At 40.4% G+C, this 27573-nt stretch overlaps 1 protein-coding gene across 2 annotated transcripts in view; it reads left to right on the top strand.

Annotated features, from left to right (window-relative positions):
• Window positions 1-1170: 1170 nt before the first annotated feature.
• The window catches only part of TXNRD3 (thioredoxin reductase 3), a 51253-nt gene continuing 24850 nt past the window's right edge, over window positions 1171-27573 (top strand). The window contains exons 1-7 of one of the 2 annotated variants that reach the window (XM_025377637.1): window positions 1171-1550; window positions 11451-11511; window positions 12867-12976; window positions 14688-14792; window positions 15039-15111; window positions 16920-17039; window positions 24956-25098. In XM_025377637.1, the coding sequence (XP_025233422.1) occupies window positions 1512-1550; window positions 11451-11511; window positions 12867-12976; window positions 14688-14792; window positions 15039-15111; window positions 16920-17039; window positions 24956-25098 (651 nt within the window). In that variant the 5' untranslated portion in view covers window positions 1171-1511. The remainder of the gene's footprint in view (window positions 1551-11450; window positions 11512-12866; window positions 12977-14687; window positions 14793-15038; window positions 15112-16919; window positions 17040-24955; window positions 25099-27573) is intronic. The other variant, XM_025377636.1, reaches the window with a different exon arrangement.

The raw sequence follows: 27573 nt of genomic DNA, 5'->3' as shown, positions 1-27573 counted from the left end.
ACATTTAAGCCAAGACTTAGTTGGCAATGAGGAGCCAGACTTGCTGGAGCAGGTATTAGTCTGTTGGAGCTGTTAGAACAAAGCACCACAGACGGGGCATCTTATGAACAACAGAATTTTATTTCTTACAGTTCTGGAGCCTGGAAGTCTGAGATGAAGGTGTCAGCACAGTTGCTTCTGATGAGGGCCGACTTGCCCATTCCAGTTGTAAGGTCTCACTGTGTTCTCACATGGTGGAGAGTGAGCTAGCTCTCTGGCCTCTTCTTAGTGATACTAATTACTGGTACTAATCCCACTCTCAAAGATTCCGCCCTCATGACCTAATTACCTCCCAAAGGTCTTAACTTTCAAATATTGTTACATTAGGATGAGAGTTTCAACATATGAAATCTGGGTGATACATTCAGTCCACTGCAGGAGACAACATCCTAGACTGATAAAGCTAAAGGTGCAAAGACCCGAAGGCGAGAATGGTTTTGACGCATCTGAGGCACAGGGAGAAAGCCCGTGTAGCTGAAGCAGAATGAACCGGAGGGACACTGTCAGGGGATGACAGCCTAGAGGTAGGCAGGAACCCGTTCACACCTGCTGGTCCTGCGGTTGATTGTTCTCTTTATTGGGGTTTTATTCACCCATTGTGGTGGAGGGGGCTGTAAGTCATTGCAGGCTAGTTCAGCTCAAAGGTCTTCCATCCACCCCCTGAAATGGACAGAGGATTCCTGTTCTCGCAGTTTCAGAGTTCCTTTGTTAGGGGCGGCTCTGGAATTCTATGTAGAAGGGAACTGACGGGTAGCAACCTAGGAAACTCATCTTAAAGTTGCATTGCAATAGCAAACGCATGTATTTATTTAGCTTGTGTGATCTAAACTTTTAAAAATATCAATCTTTCCAATTCACACTTCTCATAAAAATTGAAGAATGTATATTTTAAGGTGGTTTAAATGGGCTGTTGGGGATTATTAGGAGTAAAAGGCATTGCACAGAGGCCATCTCCAAGCGGCATCGCCAAGATTGGTTGGTCTCGGGACGCGCGCACAGCCTGGAGATAAAGAGGCTCGCGCTTGGTACCCGCCTCTTTGAGAAGGGCAGGTGATACCTACGCCGCAGGCGGGCGGGGGGCCCATTTCGCATGCGCGGGGCGGTGCTGGGGGTGGGGCGAGCGGCTGCCTGGCGGATTCGCGCGGGTGCTGAGAGTGGCCAGCGAAGGCAGCGTTCGCCGCCCCTCAGCCAAGGTCCCTGCGCCGCCGCCGCCGCCTGGGTTTCGGTTTGTGAGCGGGCCCGGCCCGGCCGGGAGCTAAAGCGAGACCGTGGAGCAGTCGCCGCCACAGTCGCCAGGGCCGGGGAAGGCGGGCGATGCCCCCAACCGCCGCTCGGGCCATGTCCGAGGGGCGCGCGTGTTGTCGCCGCCGGGGCGCCGCGCCCGCCTGTCGTCCCCCGGGCCCAGCAGCTCGTCCGAGGCCCGTGAGGAGCTGCGCCGCCGCCTCCGGGGCCTCATTGAGCGCAGCCGGGTGATGATCTTCAGCAAGAGCTACTGTCCCCACAGTACTCGGGTAGGCGCGGCCCTCGCCAGTTCCACCGCGCGCGACCGGGCCCGCCACGCGGACGCCACCCCCGGCAGGGCGGGTCCGGGCTGGGGCGCCCGCCTCACTCCCGGGCTGCGGCAGTGAGGTCAGCCGCCCGTCCTCTCCTCTCCCTGGGCTTCCCCTGAGGTGGACTTGTGATGGTTTATCAAAACAGAAACACTCCTAATTGCGTGACCTCGACCTGGGTTAGGACCCTGTGCCGAGCCTCAGTTCCCCGTCTTGTGAAACGAAGGTACGGGAAGGTTGTGAGGTAATTTCAGCTTCATGCACACTGCCTTAACTTTTCAGCGCGGGCTAGGAATCCGGCATTATTTCTAAGGACAAATGTATTCTGAGTTTAAGAATACCTCACTTAAAAACGAGCCTTTGGGTGATAACCTACGTGTAAGGCAGAGACTTTCAACGTTTAGGAATTTACTTCATTTTACAGAAAGTTGAAAAATGATACGTGGAAGACAGTATGCAAAAGCATAAACTATTAGGTTGAGTTCATGAAATTATAGGCTGTGTTTTTCAAATATATTTGAAGTTTACATTGATGTGTATAGTTTCTTAAAACATATTATGCATATACATTTTTAAGAATAAAGTGACACTAGTACTGTAGAAGCTTCCTTGGCTGTCTCCTCCCTCCCTCAGGATTAACCACTATGCAAAATTTCTTTTTTTTTTTTACATTTTTACCAAATATATACATTATTAATCAATATTTGGTTCCTTTTGGCCTGTTTTGGGACTTGATATAAATCGAACCATATATACATCTGCAGTTTTCTTCCTCAACAGTTATGTTTCAGAGATTCATGCATATTAGTATCTGTAGCTGGGGTTCATTAATTTTCATTGCTGACTACTCCCTAGGATGAATCATACTGGAGTTTATCATTTTGCTGTTTCTAGTATTTTGGTCTTAAAAAACAGTACAGCTGTATGCTTATTCTTGCACGTAACTCCCAGCGCACTTACAAGAGACTACTCTAGGATAGATATCTTGAAGCTGAGTTGCTGGGTCATAAAGGATGCATGATTTCTACCTTAGCAAGGTAATGCCCAACTGAGTTTCCAAGTAGTTATACCAATTTACTCTCCTCCTAGTTTATAACAATTCATCTTGCTCTACATCCTTGCTAACAGCTGATATTTTTAATTTTTGCCATTCTGGCAATTTTGAAATGGCATTCCATTATGGTTTAATTTTGTATTTCCCAAATGAAGTTCAGTGTATTCATGGGTCACTTGAGCTTCCTCTTCTATGAAATTCTATAGTGTGCTTTTCATTTTTTTCAGGCCTTTTGCCTATTTTCCTATGCAGCGGATTTTAGTTGTTTGTACTAGACTTGTAGGTGTTCTTTATATATTTAGGATGCTTATCCTTAGGTTATGTATACAGTAAGTGCTCACTCAACATTGGTGATAGGTTCTTGGAAACCAACCTTAAGCGAAATGACATGTAACAAAACCAGTTTTATTGTAGGCTAGAAGTAAGAGTTAAGTTCCTATGGCATTATTTCTGACCACAAAAATTAAAAATCACCAAACTTTTAAATAAAGACCCAAAACATGTCTAGTATTAAACATTGAAATAAATGTGAACTATACATACATTTAAGAGAGATTAATGAGAACAAGGAAGAAAAGTATTTACCCAATTTCTGGTGAATCAGGAGAGGTTGGGTTCTAATGGTAGTGGGTGAAATCAAAAAATGTTTGCAGAGCAGGATTTTAAGGAGCACCTTGTGCCACTGGGCAGTTCAAAAACAAAATCAGAAATATGGAGGGTACACTGTTGAGTGCTCTCCTACTGCATTCGTTATTGTTTGCGTCTATATGATTATTGTCTACTTTATGAAGCTTTATTTGGCAATAATTTATATTTGCTTATTCATTCCTTTTCCAACCCATTTACTCCATTTCAGGATTGCAAGTGCTAGGCGGAATCCAAACCTGGCTGGGACACCGTCCCATTGCAGGTGCACTTGCACACACACCCACACTTTCTGTGACTGGGAAAATGTAGATACACTAATTAGCCTAATATGCACATCTTTGGGATGTGGGAGGAAACTGGAGTACCTGGAGGAAACATGAAGAGAAGGTGCAAACTCCACTTGACAGTGGCTCTGGCTGGGAATAGTTTTTTTAATCACTGTTGTAATGAAATAATGTTATTTGAGGACCTGCTGCTGTAGAAAATCTGTCAGATTTAGCTTCCTTTTTCACTCTTTTTATGGGATTGATATGGTTTGGATCTGTGTCCCCAACCAAATATTGAAATGTAATTCCCAATGCTGGAGGTAAGGCCTGGTGGGAGATGAATGGATCATGGGGGTGAATTTCTCATGAATGGTTTAGTATCATCCCATTGGTACTGTCCTCATGATAGTGAGTTCTCATGAGATCTAGTCATTTAAAAGTGTAGCATCTCCCCACCCAACTCTCTTGCTCCTGCTCTGGCCATGTGAAGTGCTGGCTTTGCCTTTGCCTTTTGCCATCATTGTAAGTTTCCTGAGGCTTCCCAGAAGCCAAGGAGATGCCAGCATCATGCTTCCTGTAGAGTCTACAGAAACATGAGCCAATTAAACCTCTTTTCTTTATATATAACCCAGTCTCATATTTCTTTATAGCAATGGGAGAACAGACTAATATAAGGATCTTTTCATTAACTGAAGTTTGTAAGTTTAATGTATTTGCTTCTATCATTCTTTTCCTTTTATGGCTTGCTTTTGGTGTCTTATTTAGGAAATCTGTTTCTATTCAGAGATCATAAAGATATTCTCCTGTTTTAGCTCCTGAAAATTGAGTAGTGAGTAGTGTGCTTTTCATACCCACCTTCTTGACATCTACCTGGGATTGATATTGGTAATACGAGTGGGGATCCAATTTGTTTTCTTCTTTGTGACTTACCAGGTGTTCCTGTTTCCTTTTTTTGGAGACCCTATCCTTTCCACACTAGTTTGTATACTCACTTATCATTGATCAGGTTCTCATGTATGTGTTGGACTGTTTCTGGGGTCTGTTTCTATCTATATTTCTTAAGAGTTGTCCTTTGTAGTTTGCATAAATACCAAGAGATCAGAACTGTGTCTGTCTACTGCTGTATTACTGGGGCCTAGACAATAGTGTCAGGCACATAATATAGGGTGAATTATCTTAAATAATTTTAGTCAAACCTTTGCTGATACAGAAAATCTTAGGACAAATGATCCTCTATTCTGTATGTGTTAACATTTTCAGTAATGTGGCCATGATTTTGAGTCCCATTACATATTTGGACAGCTCTGATTATTGGAATTTTTTTAAGTGAAGCGAAGTCTGCCTCTCTGAAATGTTTTTTCATTCTTGGAGGTGAGCATTGCTCCAGTGGGCAGAATTAAGAACTTTGCTTCTGCTTGGAGGGCAGATCTTCCAGTAATTTTGCCAAGTGTTTTTCTTGCTTGACTGAGTAGCCTGCTTTCTTACATGCCTGTCTTTACATGTGGCCGCTCACTAACTTGATTGTACAGGTTTTTTTTTTTTTTTTTTTTTGCCCATGAACCTCTTAAATGTATCTCCCAAAATTAGACACCATATTCCACATGTGTCCTTATCCTTGCAGAGTCAAGGAGAGAGATTGTTTCTTGATTGGGCTGCTAATGGCATTCAGTAAGCGTCATTGGGTACTTAGTGTTGCAGAGACACAGAAATGAATAAACCTTGGTCTTGCCTTCCGTAAACTCATAGTCTAATTGAGCTGTAATCAACCCGCTTGCATGTGTAGAAAGAAGTGCGTAAGAAAAACGAGAGTTGTGAGAATAAGAGATAAAACAGTGGCTTCTGTGGAGGATCAGAACAGTCTAAGAAAATGCCACGTAAGTCAGTCCTTGAGGGATAAGTTAGTCTGTAGGTAAGAAAGAGCATCTAGTAAAGAAACTGGTATCAGCAAAGATAGATAATGATAAAAGGAAAATAGTATGGCTGAGCACAATGTATATGCAAGGGAATCAGGAAGATTCATTGGAAAATGGCTGGAAATTTAGTTTCAAAGGTGATTTAGGGAGGTCTTTGTTTTTTTGAGATGGGGTCTTGCTCTGTTGCCCAGGCTGGAGTGCAGTGGCTTGATTTTGACTCACTGCAACTTCTGCCTCCCAGTCTCAAGTGATCCTCCCACGTAAGCCTTCCAAATAGGTGGGACTGCAGGCGCATGCCACCACACCTGGGTAATTTTTATATTTTTTGTAGAGACAGTCTTTCACCGTGTTGCCCAGGCTGGTCTCGAGCACCTGCACTCAAGTGATGCACCTGCCTGGCCTCTCAAAGAGCTGGGATTACAGGTGTGAGCCATCATGCCTGGCCAAGGAGGTCTTAAAATGCTTGCTAATAAGTGTGAACTTAATGATATGGCAAAGAAAAGTCATCTCACACTTGTGAGCAGCATTTGACCTGTGATTTGAAATCTAGCCATCATATAAAACTAGACTCAGTATAGAGGCAGCTAGACTAGTTGGAAAGTCAATGTTAAAGGACAGATGTAAGATAATAACGCAAACTGAGCAGTGAATAAAATGTCCTGACTTTTAGAAGTACTTTCCTCACATTAATTTTAAGCCATGTTTCCCCAGTCCTGTATGAATTCAGTACATTTGTGAATTAAAAATTTATATTACCATTGGTTCACTTTTTAAAAAATATTGTGATAAAATACACATAACATAAAACTTACCATTTTAACTATTTTTTAGTGTAGCGTTCAGTGGCACTAAGTACATGCACGTTGTTGTGCAACCATCGCAGCATCCATCCACAGAACTTTTTCATCTTCCCAAACTGAAATTCTATACCCATTAAACACTTACTCTCTTTTCCTCCTTCTCCCAGCCCCTGACAACCACCATCCTGCTTTCTGTCTCTATGAATATGACTGCTCTAGGTACCTCATATGAGTTGAGTCATACAGTATTTGTTTTTTTGTGTCTGGTTTATTTCACTTAGAGTAGTGTCCAGAACATTCAACCATGTTGTAGCATGTGTCAGAATTTCCTTTTTTTTTAAAGACTGAATCATATTCCACTGTATGTATATAACACATTTTGTTTATCCATTTATCTGTCAATGGTCACTTGCATTGCTTCCACCTTTTGGCTATTATGAATATTGTTTCTATGAACATGGGTGTACAAATATTTATTTGGGTCTCTGCTTTCAATTCCTTTTGATACATACCTGGAAATGGAATTGCTTGATTATATGCTATTTCTATTTGTAATTTTTAGAGAAACTGTCATTCTGTTTTCCATAGTGGCAACACTATTTTACATTCCCACCAAAGTGCACAAGGTTCCCGGTTTCTCTGCATCCTCACCAACATTTGTTATTTTCTGTGTTTTTAAAAATAATACTTGTCCTAATGCATGTGAAGTGTTATCTCATTGTGGTTTTGATTCACATTTCACTAAAGATTAGTGATGATGAACAACTTTTCATGTGCTTATTGGCCATTTGTATCTTTTATTTGAAGAAATATCTATTCAACTGCTTTGCCCATTTTTAAGTTGGGGTTTTAACTTTTTGTTCTTGAGTTTTAGGAGTACTCTATATAATCTAGATATTAATCCCTTATCATATATGTGATTTGCAAATATCCTATTCAGTTCCTTGGGTCACCTCTTTACTCAGTTGATAATGTCCTCTTTTCTTTTTAAGAGATGGCATCTTGCTATGTTGCCCAGGCTGGAGTGCCGTGGCTATTCACAGGTGTGATCAAAATGCACTACAGCCCTGAACTCCTGGACTCAATGATCCTCCTACCTCAGCCTCCTGAGTAGATACTGTCCTTTGATGACCAAGAATTTCAAATTTTTGTGAGGTGCTATTTGTCTGTTGTTTCTTTTGTTGCTTATGCCTTTGAGATCATATCCATAAAATCATTGCCAAAGCCAGTGTCGTGACACTTTTGCCTTATGTTTTATTCTAAGAGTTTTATAGTTTTAGCTCTGACTTTTGGGTCTTTGATCCATTTTGAGTTAATTTCTGTACACGGTGTTAGGTAAGGGTCCAGTTTCATTCTTTTGTTAGTGGACAGCCAGTTTTCTCAGCATCATTTGTTGAAAAGACAAATGATGCTTTCCCCATTGAATGTTCTTGGCACCCTTGTTAAAAATCATTTCCCTGTATATATGAGGCTTTATTTCTGTGCTCCCTGGTCTCTTCCTTGGTCTGTAAGCCTGTCTTTATGCCAGTACGGCACTGTTTTGATTACTGTATCTTTGTAGTAAGGTTTGAAGAACTTACTGTATCTGTTGTACAGATTATTTTGTCACCCAGGTGTTAAGCCTAGTACCTATTAGTTATTTTTCCTGATCCTCTCTTTCCTCCCACTCTGCACCCTCAGGTAGGCCCCAGTGTCTGCTGTTCCTATCTATGCATCCATGTGTTCTCATCATTTAGCACCCACTTATAAATGAGAACATGCAGTGTTTGGTTTTTTTGTTCCAGAATTAGTCTGTTTAGGATAATGGCCTCCAGCCCCATCTATGTTCCTGCAAAGGACATGATCTCATTCTTTTCTGTGGTTGCATAGTATTCCATGGTATATATGTATAATGTTTTCTTTATCCAGTCTATCATTGATGGGAGTTGGGTTGATTCCATCTCTTTGATATTATGAAGAATGCTGCAATGAACATGCACATGCATATGTCTTTATGATAGAATGATTTATATTCCTTTGGGGATATACCCAGTAATGAGATTGTGGGGTTTACCCTTCTATTCAAAATAGTAGTACTGCAGCTGAGAACAGTGGCTCACACCTATAATCCCAGCACTTTGGGAGGCCAAGGCAGGAGGACCGCTTGAGCCCAGGAGTGTGAGACCAGCATTAGCAACTGAGTAAGACTCCATCTCTACAAAAAAAAAAAAAAAAAAAAAAAATTAGCCAGGCATGATGGCACATGCCTGTAGTCCCACGTACTCTGGAGGCTGAGGTGGGAGGATCGCTGCAGCCAAGAAGTTTGAAGCTGCAGTGAGCCATGATCACATCACTTCACAACAGCCTGGGTGACACAGCAAGACCCTGTCTCCCTCCAATAAAGTACTATTAGTCCTAGCCAGAGCAATACCATGAGAAAAGGAAATAAAAGGCATCGAAACTGGAAAATAAGTTAAATTATCTCTGTTCACAGACAACATGATCTGATGTGTAGAAAACCTAAAGATTTAACAGATGCACACACACCAAAACTGTTGAAATAAAGAAATTCAGCAAAGTTGCATTGTACAAAATCAACACACAAAAATCAGTTGATTTTCTGTATACCAATAATGAACAATCCAAAATGGAAATTGAGAAAAAATTTTCACTTATAATAGCAAGAAGAACAACTAAATACTTAGGAAGAAACTTAACCGAGAAAGCAAAAGACTTGGATGTTGAAAACCACAAATGTTGCTGAAAGGAATTAAATAAGATAGCAAAATAGCAACATCCCATGTTCATGGATTGGAAGATTTTATACTGCAAAGATGTCAGTAGTACCCAAAGCAATCTACAGATTTAATGCAATCCTTATCAAAATCCCAATGATCTTTTTTGCAGAAATAGAAAAATCCATCCTAAAATTCATATGGAATTTCAAAAGACCCTGAATAACCAGAACAGTCTTGTAAAGAAGAACAAAGTGGAAGAACTCATGCTTCCTGAGTTCTTCAAACCTTACTATAAAGATACAGTAATCTTGTATCTTTGAAGTGATCTTGAAGTGATGTGATCATGGCTCACTGCAGCTTCAAACTTCTTGGCTGCAGCGATCCTCCCACCTCAGCCTCCAGAGTACGTGGGACTACAGGCATGTGCCATCATGCCTGGCTAATTTTTTTTTTTTTTTTTTTTTGTAGAGATGGAGTCTTACTCAGTTGCTAATGCTGGTCTCACACTCCTGGGCTCAAGCGGTCCTCCTGCCTTGGCCTCCCAAAGTGCTGGGATTATAGGTGTGAGCCACTGTTCTCAGCTGCAGTACTACTATTTTGAATAGAAGGGTAAACCCCACAATCTCATTACTGGGTATATCCCCAAAGGAATATAAATCATTCTATCATAAAGACATATGCATGTGCATGTTCATTGCAGCATTTTTCATAATATTAAAGAGATGGAATCAACCCAACCCCCATCAGTGATAGACTGGATAAAGAAAACATTATACATATATACCATGGAATACTATGCAACCACAGAAAAGAATGAGATCATGTCCTTTGCAGGAACATAGATGGGGCTGGAGGCCATTATCCTAAACAGACTAATTCTGGAACAAAAAAACCAAACACTGCATGTTCTCATTTATAAGTGGGTGCTAAATGATGAGAACACATGGATGCATAGATAGGAACAGCAGACACTGGGGCCTACCTGAGGGTGCAGAGTGGGAGGAAAGAGAGGATCAGGAAAAATAACTAATAGGTACTAGGCTTAACACCTGGGTGACAAAATAATCTGTACAACAAACCCCTGTGGCATGAGTTTACCTGTATCACAAACCTACACATGTACCCCTGAACTTAAAAGTTAAAAAACAAAAGAAGTGGTGAAAGCATCACTGTCTTCTTCCTGGTTAGGGCTAGGGAGCCTGGTTTTTTTGGACCACACTCACTTGGAGTGGAGCTCCCATCAGCTGCTCCAGGGCATGGGAGGGAAGGGGTGGATTGGGGAGCAAATGGCATAGCTTCTCCAGGTTTTAATTGAGATTTAGTATATTTTCTTGAATAAGTGTTTTTTCATTTGCTCAATGCCTGTAGGAACTTTCCAGATAGTTTCTAGTGGTTGTTTTAAATAATTTTCCCCAGTTTTCCCCTGTTCACACTTCCATTCTGAAAGTGGAACCTTTAGATCTTACCTTGAGGGCTGAGGACACTGAAGGCTTTTAAGTAAAGTGGTGAAAAGTGGTTTTAAATGACCACGTTGGATGTAATTTTCAGAAGTAGAGAGGACAAAGCTGGTGCAGAAATAACTTGTAGGATATTACTGAGAATTTCCAGTAGTCAATGTTGATGGCTCAGATTAAGATAGCAACTATGGGGAACTAGAAAGATGAACCAGTTCAACAGAGAATTGCTAAAACTTTGTAATGACAGTGAATGGCTGAGGAGTTCATGTGGGATAGGAAGATGTTCCCTGAGAGGGAGGCATAAAAATGATTCCCAATTAGAGCTCTGCAGTCGTTAAGGTACAGATCCTGCTACAGGTCCTGATTTTGCATGTCTGGTAAGCTCCTGGGTGATGCTGTCCTTCTGTTCCTCTGCCCTCTGTTTCCATGAGTAGCAAGGCTGTAGTTGCTCTTATTTAATCAACTGGAGATGGTGCTATAAATTGAATTGTCACTTGTCTGTTTCCCCTACTAAAGGGTAGAGATTGTATCTTATTCCTTGTTTTCTTTTGAGTACTTAGAAATGTGGATGAACCATTCAAAGTGTTTGATGTATAAAAGTTTGTTGAATGATTTAATGACTGTTGAAAGGAAACACGGGAAGAGGAAAAGGTATGTGGAAGGAAAGGAGTAGTATTGTGGGTATGTTGCCTGTGAAATGCCTGTGGGACACGCAGGTGGAAAATAGATACTGCCTATCTTGAGTTCAGAAAAGAGATTTGGGCAAAAGTTGTAGATTTGAAAGTCATAAGAGACGGTAAAAAGAAGGCAAGGGATGGCCTGAGATTATTCTGGGAAAATGTGTAGAGGAAAGGAAAAAAAATCAAAACAAAAACAAAAACCACCCATCAGCTAGAACTGCTATTCCTCCAGAACATTTATTTTTGACATCTCTCATTACTATGTTCATATTTCACAGCTATTGAATCTTTTGTGAGAGTGAAACTTAGCTAAATTTTTGTTACAGGTGAAAGAACTCTTTTCTTCTTTGGGAGTTGAATGTAATGTCTTGGAACTTGATCAAGTTGGTAAGTAGACCAGTTACTACACGGTGTTGTTTATAATAAATGCCAACAAGATTGACTGCTTTCCATTTACTTTGTTCAATTCAGATTACTCTTGTCTTCGGGTTGAATGAGGCATTTTTGTCTACATTCAGGCATGCAGAAAATGAACCCTTATGTGGCAGATAAGTTGGTGTAGGTTTTTTATTTATACATTTTCCATATTTGAGGGAAGGGAGTGGGAGGAAGATATATAAGCTGCTCCCTTTGAAGTACTTGAGGCATTTCAGATGTATCTGCCAGCTCTCTAGCAGAATAGATTAAGCTGTAACAAACGAAAAGGATCCGCTCCCATTTCCTGGCTGTGTCATCCACCAGGGAGAGTGCGTTAAGTTTTTAGCTTTATACTTTTGAATTCTTGGCATTCATACATCTAATATTAGTTGAGCACTTTACACATAAGGAGCTTTTCAGGGGTGAGGGCATGGTGATGAACTGAACAAGTTTGATTTCTGCCTTCATAGAACCTCACTGACTCATTTTAACCAAGTTGCCTTATTGAGTGAAATGCTCTTGAATCTTGGAGACTTTTCTAAAGGGCATACCAATAAGGTAGTCTTAAGTAGTCATGGACCAGTTTTATTTTTAGGGATGGAAGATAAATATTGGGCTATGATCATAAACAGTTTTCAAATGTAATTGTAAGAAGTATTTTCTGAGTTATTGTTACAGCAGATTTTATCTTGATATTTGCTCTTTAAAGAGGCCTCTTGTCTGTTTGTCTTGGCATAGTCACTGAATAATATATCAAAATCTAATTTTGAAGAGTTTATCTTTGTCTTTATTCCTTATCTTTTTTTTTTTTTTTTTTTTTTGAGACGGAGTCTCACTGTGACTCCCAGGCTGGAGTGCAGTGGCGCGATCTCGGCTCACTGCAAGCTCCGCCCCCTGGGTTCACGCCATTCTCCCGCCTCAGCCTCCCAAGTAGCTGGGACTACAGGCGCCCGCTACCGCGCCCGGCTAGTTTTTTGTATTTTTAGTAGAGACGGGGTTTCACCATGTTAGCCAGGATAGTCTCGATCTCCTGACCTCGTGATCCACCCGCCTCGGCCTCCCAAAGTGCTGGGATTACAGGCTTGAGCCACCGCGCCCGGCCTATTCCTTATCTTTAAAGGAATAAGTAGATCTTTATTTTTGAAGATTTTCTTTAAAAGCATGGATGTTTTCCCCTCAAGTTATCATTTCATAAAGTTATATAACACACTGACCTGTTATGGGTATGTACATGTGAACATTTGAGTGTCGTAACACTTTAGTTGAACTCACAAAGATTTGGAACTCTTTTCAGTGTTTTTATGTATAGCTTTTTTCTTCTTTAGATGATGGGGCCAAGGTTCAAGAAGTGCTGTCAGAAATCACTAATCAGAAAACTGTGCCCAATGTTTTTGTGAATAAAGTGCATGTAGGTGGATGTGACCAAACTTTCCAGGTAATAATAGTATTATATGTTCTTCAATGCTGTTTGTTCACATTTTTAAAAAGTATTTAAAGGAGGAGAAAATGGTTTTTAGGAGTCCACTCATCTTTTGGAAGTTATGAAATGAAGCATATAGGATAATTATCAGTCAGATAATATTGATTGCTTTAAGGGAAATTAGCTTTTCTACCAGCCTGAACTTCAGAAGCTAGGATTTTTGTGTGAGGGCACCAGGACAAACCACCCTGGAGACATCCCAGGTCTTTTCCTCCTGATGGGGAGAGATAGCATTACTGTTTGTCCAGTAAAAAGAGGTCAACACTGACATTCTTGTCTAGGGCAATTAGAATTCCTGTTAAGACTGCCAACTTTGTGGTGGTTTCCAAAGGCCTATGGCTTTTGATATTTTGATTCCTAGAATGCTACAAATGAATAGGAGTTGTTAGGTAAGCAGGGATAGATAAAAATTGATGTTTATTAAATAAGGTCCTTATTTTATAATCATTCACTTTTATTAAAATTCTACTCTGTCATATCCTTTATATGAGTGTACAATATGAGTAATCAGTGATTGATTAAATAGTTGTATTTGAGGCTTTAATTAAGAATTATATTTTTGTGGAGAAAAACAATCGTCTACGTTGTGTGTTAATCTATGATCAGCATCCTTATGCAGTAACAATCTGCTTTATTAGTCCTAGAATTTATAACCTAGTGCACATAGTGGTTAAGTCCTGTAATTATAGCCACTAAACACCTTCTGAAGTGCTTGTCTTGCCAATCCTAATTTGGAAAATAATGTCCAAGAATAAATCTATAGATGCAGAGAGAGCAATTCTATTATTTCAAGACAGAAAGATATTTTTTGGATGGCAGATCCTGAGGAGGTGGATTTCCCTAAGGGTACCTAAAAGTAAGGAGGCCAGAGGGGCCCTTTTTAGAATGTCCCCAAAACCTTCTTGGGCACCCATTCTTCATGGGAACACATGGCAACTGGTGAATCCACGTAGTTATGAAGCATCTGTTTAGGAACGGCTAGTTTGATCATGGTGTTTGTCTAAAGCCAAGGTAATGGGAGTGAGCAACTGACGTGGCATAGAGAAAACTGTTGCTAATCACACATCGAGCCTCTAACATCGTCTAAGCTACTGATCACAAGGAGGGCCAAATGAGCAAGAGGATACGGCCCAGGGCCAGCCTCATGACTGTTGCTGAAAGAAAATGCGAGATGTTGGTGTTGTATAGAAAGCTCACCAGTGTAACTACGAAGGTTAGATCAATTTATGAGAAGCTATGACAAAATTTGCTGATAATGCATAAGAATTGTTCTCAAAATGAAGACTAGCACAAGTGAGCAAGGATCTTAAAAAATGATACTTGGCTATTCCACTGCACTTGACTATAACATTTTGATAATTAGACCAAGGAAAATGACCTCATTTTACATCGATACAGAGCCACAGCCTTCTAGGTTATTTGACACAGGCCTAGCTGTCAGGTGTCAGAAAGGACAAAAACATATGTACTTTGGTATAAGTTTTAACTAGTTGGACCCTATTTTTAAATACCATCCAGATAAATTTACAGTTCTAACTTAGATTAATTATAGATTGTTCCTAAGATTTTTATAAAAGAAATCCATACTAGTTAAACATAGGGTATACATAAACAGCTGTAAAACTTTAAATTCTGCAGTGTTCTTTCTCCTGTAATTAAACCATAGGCATATCAGAGTGGTTTGTTACAGAAGCTCCTTCAGGAAGATTCAGCATATGATTATGATCTCATCATTGTTGGTGGTGGTTCTGGCGGCCTTTCATGTGCGAAGGTATGAACATAGAAATGAAACTCGTAGATAATCTTCCTGATGATTGCCATAGTCATTTTTTCTGCTACTTAAAAAAAAAATTACTGTTACAGTTTAAGCTTTTGTTGTAATAGCTGGTATAATTCAGGTAAAAGATTGTGTGTCACACAAAAACAGTTTTTTAGGGAAGACAAAAATTGAGGGAGTGTCAGGAAAGTGACAAGATCTTTATACGTATTTTTTGTTGTTGTTGTTGTTTGTTTGTAGGAAGCTGCCATTTTGGGAAAGAAAGTTATGGTGCTAGACTTTGTTGTCCCGTCACCTCAGGGCACATCCTGGGGTAAGCTGTTTTTCTCTGTTGTTCCTCTCTGCTCTTTACATATGTTGCTTGCTTTATGTAATCTCATTTAATCCTCACAACAATCTCAAGAGGTATAACTCGCCTGTTTCTTGGATAAGAAAACAGGCAAGTCTAGGCCTGGCCCAGAGTCTCATGCCTGTAATCCCAGCACTTTGAGAGGCCCAGGAGTTCCAGACTAGCCTGGAAATATAGTGAGACCTTGTCTCTATTCAAAAAAATAAGAAATTTTAAAAAAAATTAAAAAAAAGAAACTGAGTCTTAGTGAGGATATAGTTAACAAGCAGTGATGTTGGAAAGATAATATAAACATTAGTAAGGAAGATTTTACAAAAAGAAAAAAAGATTCCGTGACCCCAGTATTTCAGCACTTCTGCCATAGTATTTTTTTGCATGCATGTCACATAGTTGAGGTCACAGTGTATATACTGTGTCGTGATCACATAAGTTTGCCAGAAACATTTTTCTTTGTTTCTGTGTCGGTTTCATAATTGACTATATTAGCTGCACAATAGCTGATGGAGTGAGTGTATATAATAATTACAGTTTAGCTTAACGAGACCAATGACCAGCTCTATGACTGCTGTCTACTGTAGACTAGAGCACTCACCTTTCCATGTTGTTTTTCCACAGTGAAAAGAGCACATAGATTTTGTGCTGGATGTTTTCCATTTATTCTTTAAATGCATTCCCCCTCTGCCTCTGCCCTGCTCTACGCCCCATAAGACTGATCTGTTGGCAGCCTTGCCCTCTGGCTTCTGAGGCAGCTTGGCCACTTTGGAGTAATGGGAAGAGGGCAGAGGGAAAGTGGAGTTGGGATTTTACTCCCCTGGCTTCTTCCCTGCTGGGTCCCTGCATCTTCCTGTGGAAGGCCACCCCCTCCATTGGATGGCCGGCTCCCTCTGGGTGGTGGCAGTCAGTCTCCTTGCCCCTTCACATGGGGCTGCCAGTGGTACCCTGCTGTCACTAGTTTAGGGAACTATTCTATCCCTTTTTGCTCTTCCTGCTTACACCTTTGTGATAATTTCTCTGTTAATCCTTCAGTTACCCAACTCGAGTGTGTCTTCTCTTTTCTGCTAGAAAAAAATTTCTGGCAGATTTTTTCACATAAAGTGTGAAAATCAATTTTTAAAATTCAAACTTACTCAGAAGGTTATAGCCTAGAATTTTATATACAGAAGCTAATCTACCTTGATTTTTCTCATAATGTTCTTGTGGTGTGTGTACACTTGTTTTTTGTCCCTCACCCTGGCCTCTTTCCTTTTTTTCTCCTCCCTTTCTCCCTTTCTTGTCCAGAAATAATCCTACTTATCTGGCATACCAGAAGACACTGTAGTCAGAGAGAATCTGAGACCTGCCCTGCAAAGGGGAACTCCGTTTTGCATAATCCATTTTTTGTTGTTAAGGACTCAGAGTAAATGTGACCAGGAAGCTTGCAGTTGAAGACGTGACTCCGAGGAGTCAGAGTTTGGAGAGTACAGGGCTGGTGTAGTACATATCTAATTAATCTTAGATCATTCTGATCTCTGTGGATCAGACTGAAGTGAAAGTTTTGAACTCTGTGCCCAGAAAACTTCTCAGATGCACATCTGTATTTTTACTCATCCTTGGGTCTCTTCTGTGGACCTATGGTCGGAAAATTTGGGTTAATCCCTTGTGTCTTATTTTGGGGTAGGGTATCATCCCCCCTACCATTGAGCTTGTCATTTCCACATGTTTTAATATAATATGACTGCAGATGTGTGAAACTAGACACACAAAGAAGCATTAATACTTATTTTCTTTCTCAGGTCTTGGTGGCACTTGCGTAAATGTAGGTTGTATTCCTAAGAAATTGATGCATCAGGCTGCCCTTTTGGGGCAGGCATTGTGTGACTCAAGGAAATTTGGCTGGGAGTATAATCAACAAGGTGAGTAATGGTATATAAAGTATAGATTGAGAGAAAAGAAAAAATGAGTTTTTTAGATAAAGACTTGGTATTCATATTTTTATAGTTGAGTTTGTAATTCATTTAATGAACATTCATTAGGAAGCCACTGTGTCAGCCAGGCATAAAGGATGCAAAAGGGCCTGCTCTTGTGAACCTCACCACCTAGAGAGGGAATTGTCTCAGCTGCAGCAATCCCACCCTCTTAGCAGAATGTAAAAGATTAAATAATCGCTATTTTCAGATTTCTTTCAAGTACAAGAAAAATAGAATAGCAAAGGTTATTGTTTGAATTATATCTGTTATTATAACATTTTTTCTCAATGGTTATATATATCTTTGGTTAATGAAAAGTGGAAAAGAAATTCATCCAGTAAACATGTATTGGCCAAGCTCTGAGGATACAGATGTGAGGAAGACAGAGCTGCCTGTAAGCAGCGCGTAGTCCATGGGAGAGAGACAAGGAGATCCATTCAGTGCGCTCAAATTAGCCATGCTGTTTTGAGTATTGGCTCCATGTAGCCTTGAGGGTGGTGGGGGAGTGTCAGGGAAAGCTCTTCAGATAATGTGACCCTTGAGCTGCGTCGGCAAGGTCACAGAGGAGTAGGACCTTTAACACCGGAAGCAGTTTGATGAAAGCTATGGAGATGTGAGGAAGCATGGTGTTTTGGGGGGTTAGTAGCAGCTGGAGTGAAGAGTAGGTGAAGGGAGTTGAAGCAGGAGAGGAGCATGAGCCACGGCTATGATTCCAGGTCCCGCTGTCAAGCTAAGTAGCAAGCAGAAAAAAGCTCCCTAAAGAAAATGATGCTTATTTGGGAATTGGGCACTGCAGCTGGAATATGTGTGCCATAGTAAACTATGTGCACGTTCAGGGACATAAAGGAAGACAAGGGTTTCCTACGCAAAAATGAGGAGGATGATATGATTGTTTTGAAATGATTATCATTGGCTACAAGGATCAATAACTAGGGTGACTCAAGTCCGAGGTTGGACAGGCAGTTGCTGGGCAGATGTCCTGGAAGATGTATTTTTATGTAAGGTTGTGATGGCCTTTGGTCAAGTTTGTGGTTTTTGTAGTCTTTGTGATGATTTCGTTATCAGGCATAGAAACCAGAAAACCCTTTCTTCATGGCCTTCCCCAGCTCTGTTTGTCAGAGAGTTGGTTTTTTTTTACACAAGTTCCTCCATTTTGATTCTGACAACTTTCACACCTTTGATGGCACTGAGGAACTTAGAGAAGAGAGGAAAGGATAGGAAAGTGGGGGCAAGAAATGACAGAGGGTTGAGCAAAGACTGAAGTCAGGTTGGAGGGTAGTTGAAGGCATAAAATTGACCAGATGTGGTGACCAGTTGGATGTAGACTTGGCTGTGTATCAGAATGTCTTGTGGACTTTCAGAAAAATTACAAACCACTTGTCTCTTTCTGTAGAGATTTTGATCTGGTAGATGTGGGCAGTGAATGTGCACATTTAAAGCATCATAGATGATCCTGGTTCTGACCATAGCCAGGTGATTATGACAGGGCATCCAGGTCATGGTAGGATATGGAGTGAGGGAGAGGAAAGAATGCAGGAAGAGAGACTAGGGAGAAATGGAATACCGTTCACTGAGATAGGAAACACAGGCAGCTTTTGTTTATTGGCAGGGTGGGGTTGAGTTCAGGATAATGGGTTGATGCTGGACACATTTCTCCAGTCAACTCAATGAAGAGCTTTAGGTCAAGCTAGGATCAGCTGGTTGTAGATAAAGTGAGGCCTCCCTACTTGGCAGTGTAATTTTGGGGTAGTTTTATTCACTTTCAAGAATCCTTCTTCTGGTTAGGCATAGGGACTCACACCTATAATCCCAGCACTTTGGAAGACTGAGATAAGAGGATTATTCAAGCCCAGGAGATTGAGACCAGCCTGGGCAACATAGTGAGACTCTGTCTCTACAAAAAATAGAAAAATCAGCCAGGCATGGTGGCATGCACCTGTAGTCCCAGCTACTTGGGAGGCTGACGTAAGAGGATAGCTTGAGTCCAAGGAGGTCAAGGCTACAGTGAGCTCTGATTGTACCACTGCACTCCAGCCTGGGCAACAGAATGAGACCTTGTCTCGAAAAAGAAAAAATATTTCTTTTCCCTAAATCCTTCATCTTACTTGGACACTGTACTTCAGGTGCCTTGGGAACATCCTGGTAGAGTTTGCTGTATGGGGAGGATTTGTTCCCAAAAGAGAGCTAGGCAAGAGCTGAGTGTGAGAGTTACAACACATGGGGGATTGGGGAAAATGAAAAGCATAGAAAACAGAGACAGAACGCTGAGATATTTTAATACCTATAGTAACTGGGTGAGGAAGAGGAGGAAAACCAAGAGAGTTGAATCACAGAAGCCAAGAGGGGTTTGGCTTAAGGGCATGATTGGGTCCTTAGGTAGTCTAAAAAGAGCACTAACTGAATCAATTGCTGCAGAAAGGCTAAATGGAATGGGATTTGAATTATGCACATTTTGACTTGGCAGGTACTTATGGAATCTTTTAAAAATAAATACAGTGTTTTAAAAATAACTGAGTCCAAGAGGGGAGAAGCTCCTAAAACTTCACTGGTAGGGAAGAGGCTGTAAAGGGTGAACCACGGCACTCACTCTGTGTTGGAGACACAGCAGGCAGAGGTGGCTTGTGTGGGTGACATCAAACCTGTGTGGTCTGTGCCAGCTGGGGACCTTTCTGTGTGTTACTTCTGTCTATTCTTCATTGTCTTACAGTCTCAGAGAAGAGATAGCAGGATGTCTGTACACATTGCTTTGCTGCACTCCCTGCCCCTGTGGGGTCAATTGATGTTAATTCTGTTCTAAGTGCTGAATATTTCTAAATACTTTCTAATTTCCTTGAATGGGTAAATTAGCTTCCTCAAAGTTCCCCCTATACAAAACACTTTCTTTTTTCTTTTTCTTTTTTTTTTTTTTTTTTGAGATAGAGGAATTTCACTATGTTGTCCAAGCTGGAGTACAGTGGTGTGATCTCAGCTCACCGCGTTCCTCTACCTCCTGCATTCAAGCGATTCTCCTGCCTCAGCCTCCCGAGTAGCTGTGATTACAGGTGCACACCACTACGCCCGACTGATTTTTATATTTTTAGTGGAGATGGGGTTTCACCATATTGGCCAGGCTGGTCTTGAACTTCTGACCTCAGGTGATCTGCCCACCTCGGCCTCCCAAAGTGCTGGTATTGCAGACATGAGCCACCGTGCCTGGCCAAAATGCTTTCTAAGTCAGCTTTGGGGGGTTGACTAAGAAATATTTAGCTAGCCAACACATGGTGTATTTAGGTATAGACTCAATAAAGGGCCAAGGGAAGTCAACAGATTCTGAGCAGCAAAAGAGAGGAAGTCAAAGGATGCCAAAATTGTGTTCTGGGAGAATGTTCTAGATACTTACGTTCTTGATATTGATAAAGAAATATAGGCTAGGCTGGACACAGTGACTCACGCCTGTAATCCCAGCACTTTGGGAGACTGAGGTGGGAAGATCACCTGAGGTCAGGAGTGTGAGACCAGCCTAGCCAACATGGTAAAACCTGTCTCTACTAAAAATACAAAAATTAGCTGGTCGTGGTAATGTGTGCCCATAATCCCAGCTGCTCGGGAGACTGAGGCAGAAGAATCACTTGAACCAGAGAGGCAGAGGTTACAGTGACCTGAGATTGCACCACTGCACTGCGACCTGAGCGACAGAGGGAGACCTTGCCTCAAAAACCAAAAAAAAAAAGAGGCGAGGGGCCGGGCGCGGTGGCTTATGCCTGTAATCCGAGCACTTTGGGAGACCGAGGCAGGCAGATCACGAGGTCAGGAGATGGAGACCATCCTGGCTAACACGATGAAACCCTGTCTCTACTAAAAATACAAAAAATTAGCCAGGCATGGTGGCATGCACCTGTCGTCCCAGCTACTCGGGAGGCTGAGGCAAGAGAATCGCTTCAACTCGGGAGGTGGAGGTTGCGGTGAGCCAAGATCATGCCACTGCTCTCCAGCCTGGGTGACAGAGTGAGACTCCATTTCAAAAAAAAAAAAAAAAAAAGAGAGAGAAATATAGGTTAAAATAAGTTTAAAATGTATAGATAATTTCCAGATTAGAAACTGAATGAACTTTCAAGTAAAAGTTTAAAAAGAAGGGAAAGTATACAAAGAGAAGGTAGTAAAGAAAAAATAGAAAGGGAAGCAACATGAAACTACAAGTTAAAACAAACAAACAAAAATAGCAACACAAAATAAGATACCTTACATAAGAGTAGTCATATTACTTATTAGGATAAAGCTGAATGAGTCAGATTTTTGGGTTAGTAGATGGCAAAATTCTTCCATATGCTATGTTTAAGACAAATACCTAAAACCAAAAGAAATAGTTGTTGAAAATATGGAAATTTTACATTTTAAGTAGAAAAGAATTTCCTATTTAAAATTTTAGATGGGAAATTTTTAAACAGGAAACAATATACCAGGAAAATGTAAATAATATCAGTGGTAGTTAATATCAGATAGGTAGAATATAAACAAAAAGTAAGCAAACAGAAAAACTCAGAAATTAATATTAGCTCCCTTCCCAAATAGAACCGATAAACAAAACCAAGAGTATATTTGAAAATACAAATAAAATAGGCAAATGTTTGGCAAATCCAATTAAGGAAATAAGGGGAGAAGCTCATACAGATACGCAGCATCAGACACGAGAAAAGAAGTATAACTACAGGTGGGGAGAGATGCCACAAATTGAGTATAAAAATTAGTGGTCATAATGTTAAATATCTTGATGAAAAGGAATATCTTCTACGAAAATATAAATGACCAGAATTGACTTGAATGATCAAAGAAAAAACATTGTGTAAGAGTAACCCAGTCCCCAAAAGGTACCATTAGCATACAGGTAAATTTTTCCGAATCTGCAAGTAACAGGCACTTCCTCTATAATTTAAACCAGGGGTGTCCAATCTTTTGACTTCCCTGGGCCACATTGGAAGAAGAATTGTCTTGGGCCACACACAAAACACTAACAATAGCTGATGAACTAAAAAAAAAATCGCAAAAGAAACCTCATGTTTTAAGAAAATTTACAAATTTGTGTTGGTCCACATTCGAAGCCATCCTGGGCCTCCTGCAGCCCGTGGGCCACAGGTTGGACAAGTTTGATTCACACTGTTCTAGGAAAGCTAGACTTAGAAAAGCCACCTTTTTTTGGATGCTGAAATAACTATAATACAGAAAGATAGTCTAAAAATAGAAAACTATACCCTGTAGAGGTGCCAAAACTCTAGGACAAGCATTGGTAAATCTCTGGTAGTGTCTCGAAGGAACAAACATGACTGGGTAGGGCTCGCCATGGGGTGCAGGACGGGGATCAGCCTAGGATAGCACAGCAGGAGTGCACAGAATCAACATGAAGGCCAGGATTTCAGCTCTGAGGGCATTTCAAACAAATCTCATACCCATTCCTGCTTTAGAAAACAAAGAGATACCTCTTCACATGGTGAAGAGTCAGAAGCAAATACTTAAGGGAGAAGAACTTGGGGTATTTGAATTAAGTCAAGAATCGACATTCACTACTGATATCTGCACTGTTTAGAGCTTTGGATTAGTGTAGAAAAGGAGTAATAAAAAGATTTTTAAATGTATAATATGAGTTATGTTGTACATTATATACAACATATGTAGAATATATAAGAGATGAAACAAGAAATATTAGAACTAATGAGTTAAGTTGATTGCTTTTGCGAGACTGTGGCAGGAAGATTGCTTGAGATGAGGAGTTCAAGACTAGCCTGGGCAACATAGTGAGACCCCTTCTTTACAAAAATAAAAAACAGAAAAATTAGCTGGGCATGGTGGCTCATGCCTGTAGTCCCAGCTACTTGAGAGGCTGAGGCAGAAGGATTGCTTGGACCTGGGAGGTCAAGGCTGTAGTGAGCCAAGACCATGCATGCCATGGCACTCCAGCTTGGTCAACAGAGTGAGACCCTGTCTCTTAAAATATGTGTGTGTGTGTGTGTGTGTGTGTGTGTGTGTGTGTATGCTTATGTGTATATAGGTATATATACATGTGTATGTGTATATATATGTCTGTGATGTGTATAATATATATATATACACATACTCACATGTATAATGGAAAATTGTAAGAAAAAATGAAAATAACTTGAAATAAATTCAACCAGGAATATACAGGATATATAAGGAAAGAATATAAAGGCATAATAACAAATTTACTATGATTTTAGAGAGGATATCTCAATATTGTTAAGACAGTATCTTAAAAATTATTTGTAAATTTTATATAAGTCCAGTAAGATCTCCATGAGACATTTTTTTTTCTTTTTGGAGATTGGCTGACTATTTTAAAATTTGTATTGAAAAATACATACGTGAAAATAGGTAAGCAACCTTTGAGAAAGTATAGAGGGTGACCTTTCTCAGTATTTAAAAATGTTATACTGTTGCAGGACTAAACACATCAATAAAACAGTAGAACAGGTGGTTTCAAAGTGCCAGTTCATTGATTTGGCATATCAAAAACTCCAGGAGGAGCTTTTTAGCTGTACAGGTTCTGGGGTCCCACTCCTGATTCCATAGTTTCTGGCAGGTCCTGGGATTTGTATAGGTGAACACGATTCCCATTATGATGTGAGCTGTATTTGAGAGCCTCTAATCTAAGATGCCTTTTGCAACTAGAACAAGAAACAAGGACACATGAACTGTTAGTTGAACTGACAAGATTCTTAGGATAAATAGTTTAAGGGTTGGAAGAAAAGCTTTTCTGGGGGATGGGGAGGAAGTATCTTTAGGATGTGAGGATATGTGCCATTGTGGCGACGTGGTCACCACTGGGACAGGTTTGGGAATTGTAACCAACATCACAGGGTGTGGGAGGATAAGGTAATGTAGTAACAAAAACGACTATTCTGGGTTACAGAATTTTAGGAGACTGTGGTACACTGGCATCATAGAAAGGGCTGTGTGTGTTGACATTGGCTAAGCCTCTCTGTGCACTGACTGTCTCCTCCAGTCATCTCCCTTTCCTGCATGGTAACATCCCATGTCCCTGAATCAGCAGGGGGACATTTCTTGACAGTGGTAGATGGGGTAAGTTTCCAGATGTGACCCTTGACCTCAGGTTGTTGGTTTGTCTTCGGGGATCTCATCCAGTTATGATGAAAGCCCTGGCTGGGCTGACCCCTGCATCTTATAAACATAGAGCTGCACAGGGTGACCTTCAGGATCTGGCATCTTTAGACAAGGTGAACACTATGCGATAAATCCCACCTAGAAGATACAGGGATGACGTGGAATTACAACACCCGAATCCTGCCTCACCTTCCAAAGGAATGGGTAAACACTGTAATATAGACAGTTGGCAGTGGTGAGCGTAAACCATATTTGTTGTAAAGACATGTAAGATATTCACTGTCGTGAAACCATGCCCTGTGAACCAAATGAGAGTGGAACCACACCAGTCTGTTGAGGTGAGTGTATCAAGCTCACTGACTTGAGGCCTTCTTCCCATCCAAGGGCCAAGTAAAGTAGGTCCCATGGAGTGGGAAAGGGTTCTAGGAGGCGCCACCGAGGAGAGGTGAGCCTCCTGCCTTACGTCATGGCAGGCATTACCACATGAGGGCCAGTTTCCCCATTCTCTCCTCTGTGGACTTTTCCCCAGTTTTCTTCTTTTCAGAACTCTGCTTTTTGCAGTTTCTTGGTAATATAAAATAGGAAGAGTATAAACTATGACTGGCATACAAAATATTTAAGTTACTAATTTATCTTTTCTACTTCTTGATTTTTAAAGCACTGTTAGTATGGCTCACGTGTAGTTATATATAATTTACCATTAAAGGTAAAATTCACCTAACATCTTCACCCTGATTATTTCTTCTTAGTGAAGCACAACTGGGAGACGATGACAAAAGCAATTCAGAACCACATCAGCTCTCTAAACTGGGGCTACAGGTTATCTCTGAGGGAAAAGGCTGTGGCCTATGTCAATTCCTATGGAGAATTTGTTGAACATCATAAAATAAAGGTACTGTTTATTTTTTATTTTTTTAATTTTTTTTAAATTATGCTTTAAGTTCTAGGGTACATGTGCACAACATGCAGATTTGTTACATATGTATACATGTGCCATGTTGGTGTGCTGCACCCATTAACTTGTCATTTATATTAGGTATATCTCCTAATGCTATCCCTCCCCCCTTCCCCCATCCCATGACAGGCCCCAGTGTGTGATGTTCCTCACCCTGTGTCCAAGTGTTCTCATGGTTCAATTCTCACCTATGAGTGAGAATATGCAGTGTTTGGTTTTTTGTCCTTGCAATAGTTTGCTGAGAATGATGGTTTCCAGCTTCGTCCATGTCCCTGCAAAGGACATGAACTCATCCTTTTTTATGGCTGCATAGTATTCCATAGTGTATATGTGCCACATTTTCTTAATTCAGTCTATCATTGATGGACATTTGGGTTGGTTCCAAGTCTTTGCTGTCGTGAGTAGGGCTGCAATAAACATACATGTGCATGTGTCTTTATAGTAACATGATTTATAATCCTTTGGGTATATACCCAGTAATGGGATCGCTGGGTCAAATGGTATTTCTAGTTCTAGATCAAATAAAGGTATTGCTTGAGTTTCTTGTCTTGTTCATCTCCTTTCTTTACAGTTTGTAGTTGCCTTGAACTAAAATTTCATGTTGCATGTTAAGGAGTGTAACAGGCATGCACACACACACACACGGCCATGCATGTGTGTGTGTGTTTCTCCCCCATTGTTTGTTGATTCTACATGTTTGGTTAACTTGAAGAAATTGTGTTTTAAAGAACTCTTAATTTAAAATTATTTGCCTTTGATTTTATTGCCGTCTTAAAAGAGAACATGTTTAAACTAAGCAGTTCGAAGTTTAAAAGACTAAAAAGATCAAAATTTTATTAGTGGAATCCTGCCTAAAAATGAAACCTTAACTAGAACTCCAATATTATATTATTCATAAAAGCATTGATAAAAGTAGCATTAGAATTAGTGTATTTTATACTTTTATCTTTGTAATATGTATATATTATTAGATTAATACATATGGAAAATGCGATCATTTTGAGGAACACAAACAGTTTACACTGGAATTATGACAGACAATCAGATATTGTCCTCATCATCTAGTTTATTTTTGTACTTTGTTAGCACAGTGTGAGATAATCTTCACAAGATTTTAGATTATTTTGTATTCAGTTGTTATCTCAGAAACGTGTGAGGTATGGTCCATTTAAAGCTACCCTTCAGTGCTTATTTTCAGCATTTTATTTAAATTTTTTAAATTTAACAGGAAATTGGGAGCATAACATAGTAAATATCAAAATATTCAATTCCTAGGTTTAACGATTGTTATCATTTGCCGTATAATCTATATTTTGGATGATGTGTTTTAGTCAGTTAAAAATAATAATAAGATAAAGCCAGCCCTTTAAAACCTTATATGGGCCAATTTGAATTATGTTATTTACATGAAACACAGCAGAAATGCATGTTTTATTTCTCAAATTGCCTGGCACAGATGGTTGAATAAGCCCCAACCAAGCCTGCCTATTGTGTGGCTTCTTGTTTACTGATGCTAACACATCCCCAGTCTGCAGACAAGAAACTCCAGAGTCTCCCTTTCACCCCAGAGCCTGTACTTCCTTGTCTGTTTCAGAGCCCTTCTAAGCAAGGCTCTTTTTCCAGGCTCTGTTCTCCATCCCACTCAAAGTGCCAACACACTTCTTTAAATACCTTCATTAGTATTTGAATGTTTTTGTGTCTTTTGGTGTTTTTTTTGTTTGTTTGTTTGTTTTTTGAGACAGTCTTGCTCTGTTACCCAGGATGGAGTGCAGTGGCGTGATCTTGGTTCACTGCAACCTCCGGCTCCCAGGTTCAAGTAATTCTCTCACCGCAGCCTCCCAAGTATTTGGGATTGTAGGTGCGTACCACCATGCCCAGCTAATTTTTGTATTTTTTAAGTAGAGATGGGGTGTCACCATGTTGGCCAGGCTGGTCTCGAACTCTTGACCTTGTGATCTGCCCGCCTCGGCCTCCGAAAGTATTTGAATTTTTTTAAATGAAAATGTTTTTATGAATTATTTGTATAATTAAAAATTGTGAGCAACCTTTGTTGGTTCCCCATAGCCTAAGCTGTTAGGATGACATAAGGGCCCTCGCACTTGGCTCTAGTCTGTTTCATGTCACTTCTGACACAACTCTGCTCTCCAGTCTTCAAACACCAATTCCTTTTGGGCCCATGTGCTTTTGTGTGCATTATTCTGTCTTCCAGGTCTCCGTTCCTCTCCTATCATTTCACTTTTCTTATCTCTGCTTGAAAATCTCTACTCCTTCTTTAATACATCCTTGATTGGCTTTCTAGTCCACTCCCCTACCCTCACCATGGGGCTTTGGTTAAAATTTCATAAAGACTTCCGTTTTCTGTGCTTGTGCTTATCACATTACATTATTACTTTTTCACATGTCTGCTGTTCC

This window comes from Theropithecus gelada, chromosome 2, assembly GCF_003255815.1.
Source record: "Theropithecus gelada isolate Dixy chromosome 2, Tgel_1.0, whole genome shotgun sequence".
Taxonomy (NCBI): domain Eukaryota; kingdom Metazoa; phylum Chordata; class Mammalia; order Primates; family Cercopithecidae; genus Theropithecus; species Theropithecus gelada.
This window is presented reverse-complemented; position numbering and strand designations above follow the sequence as displayed.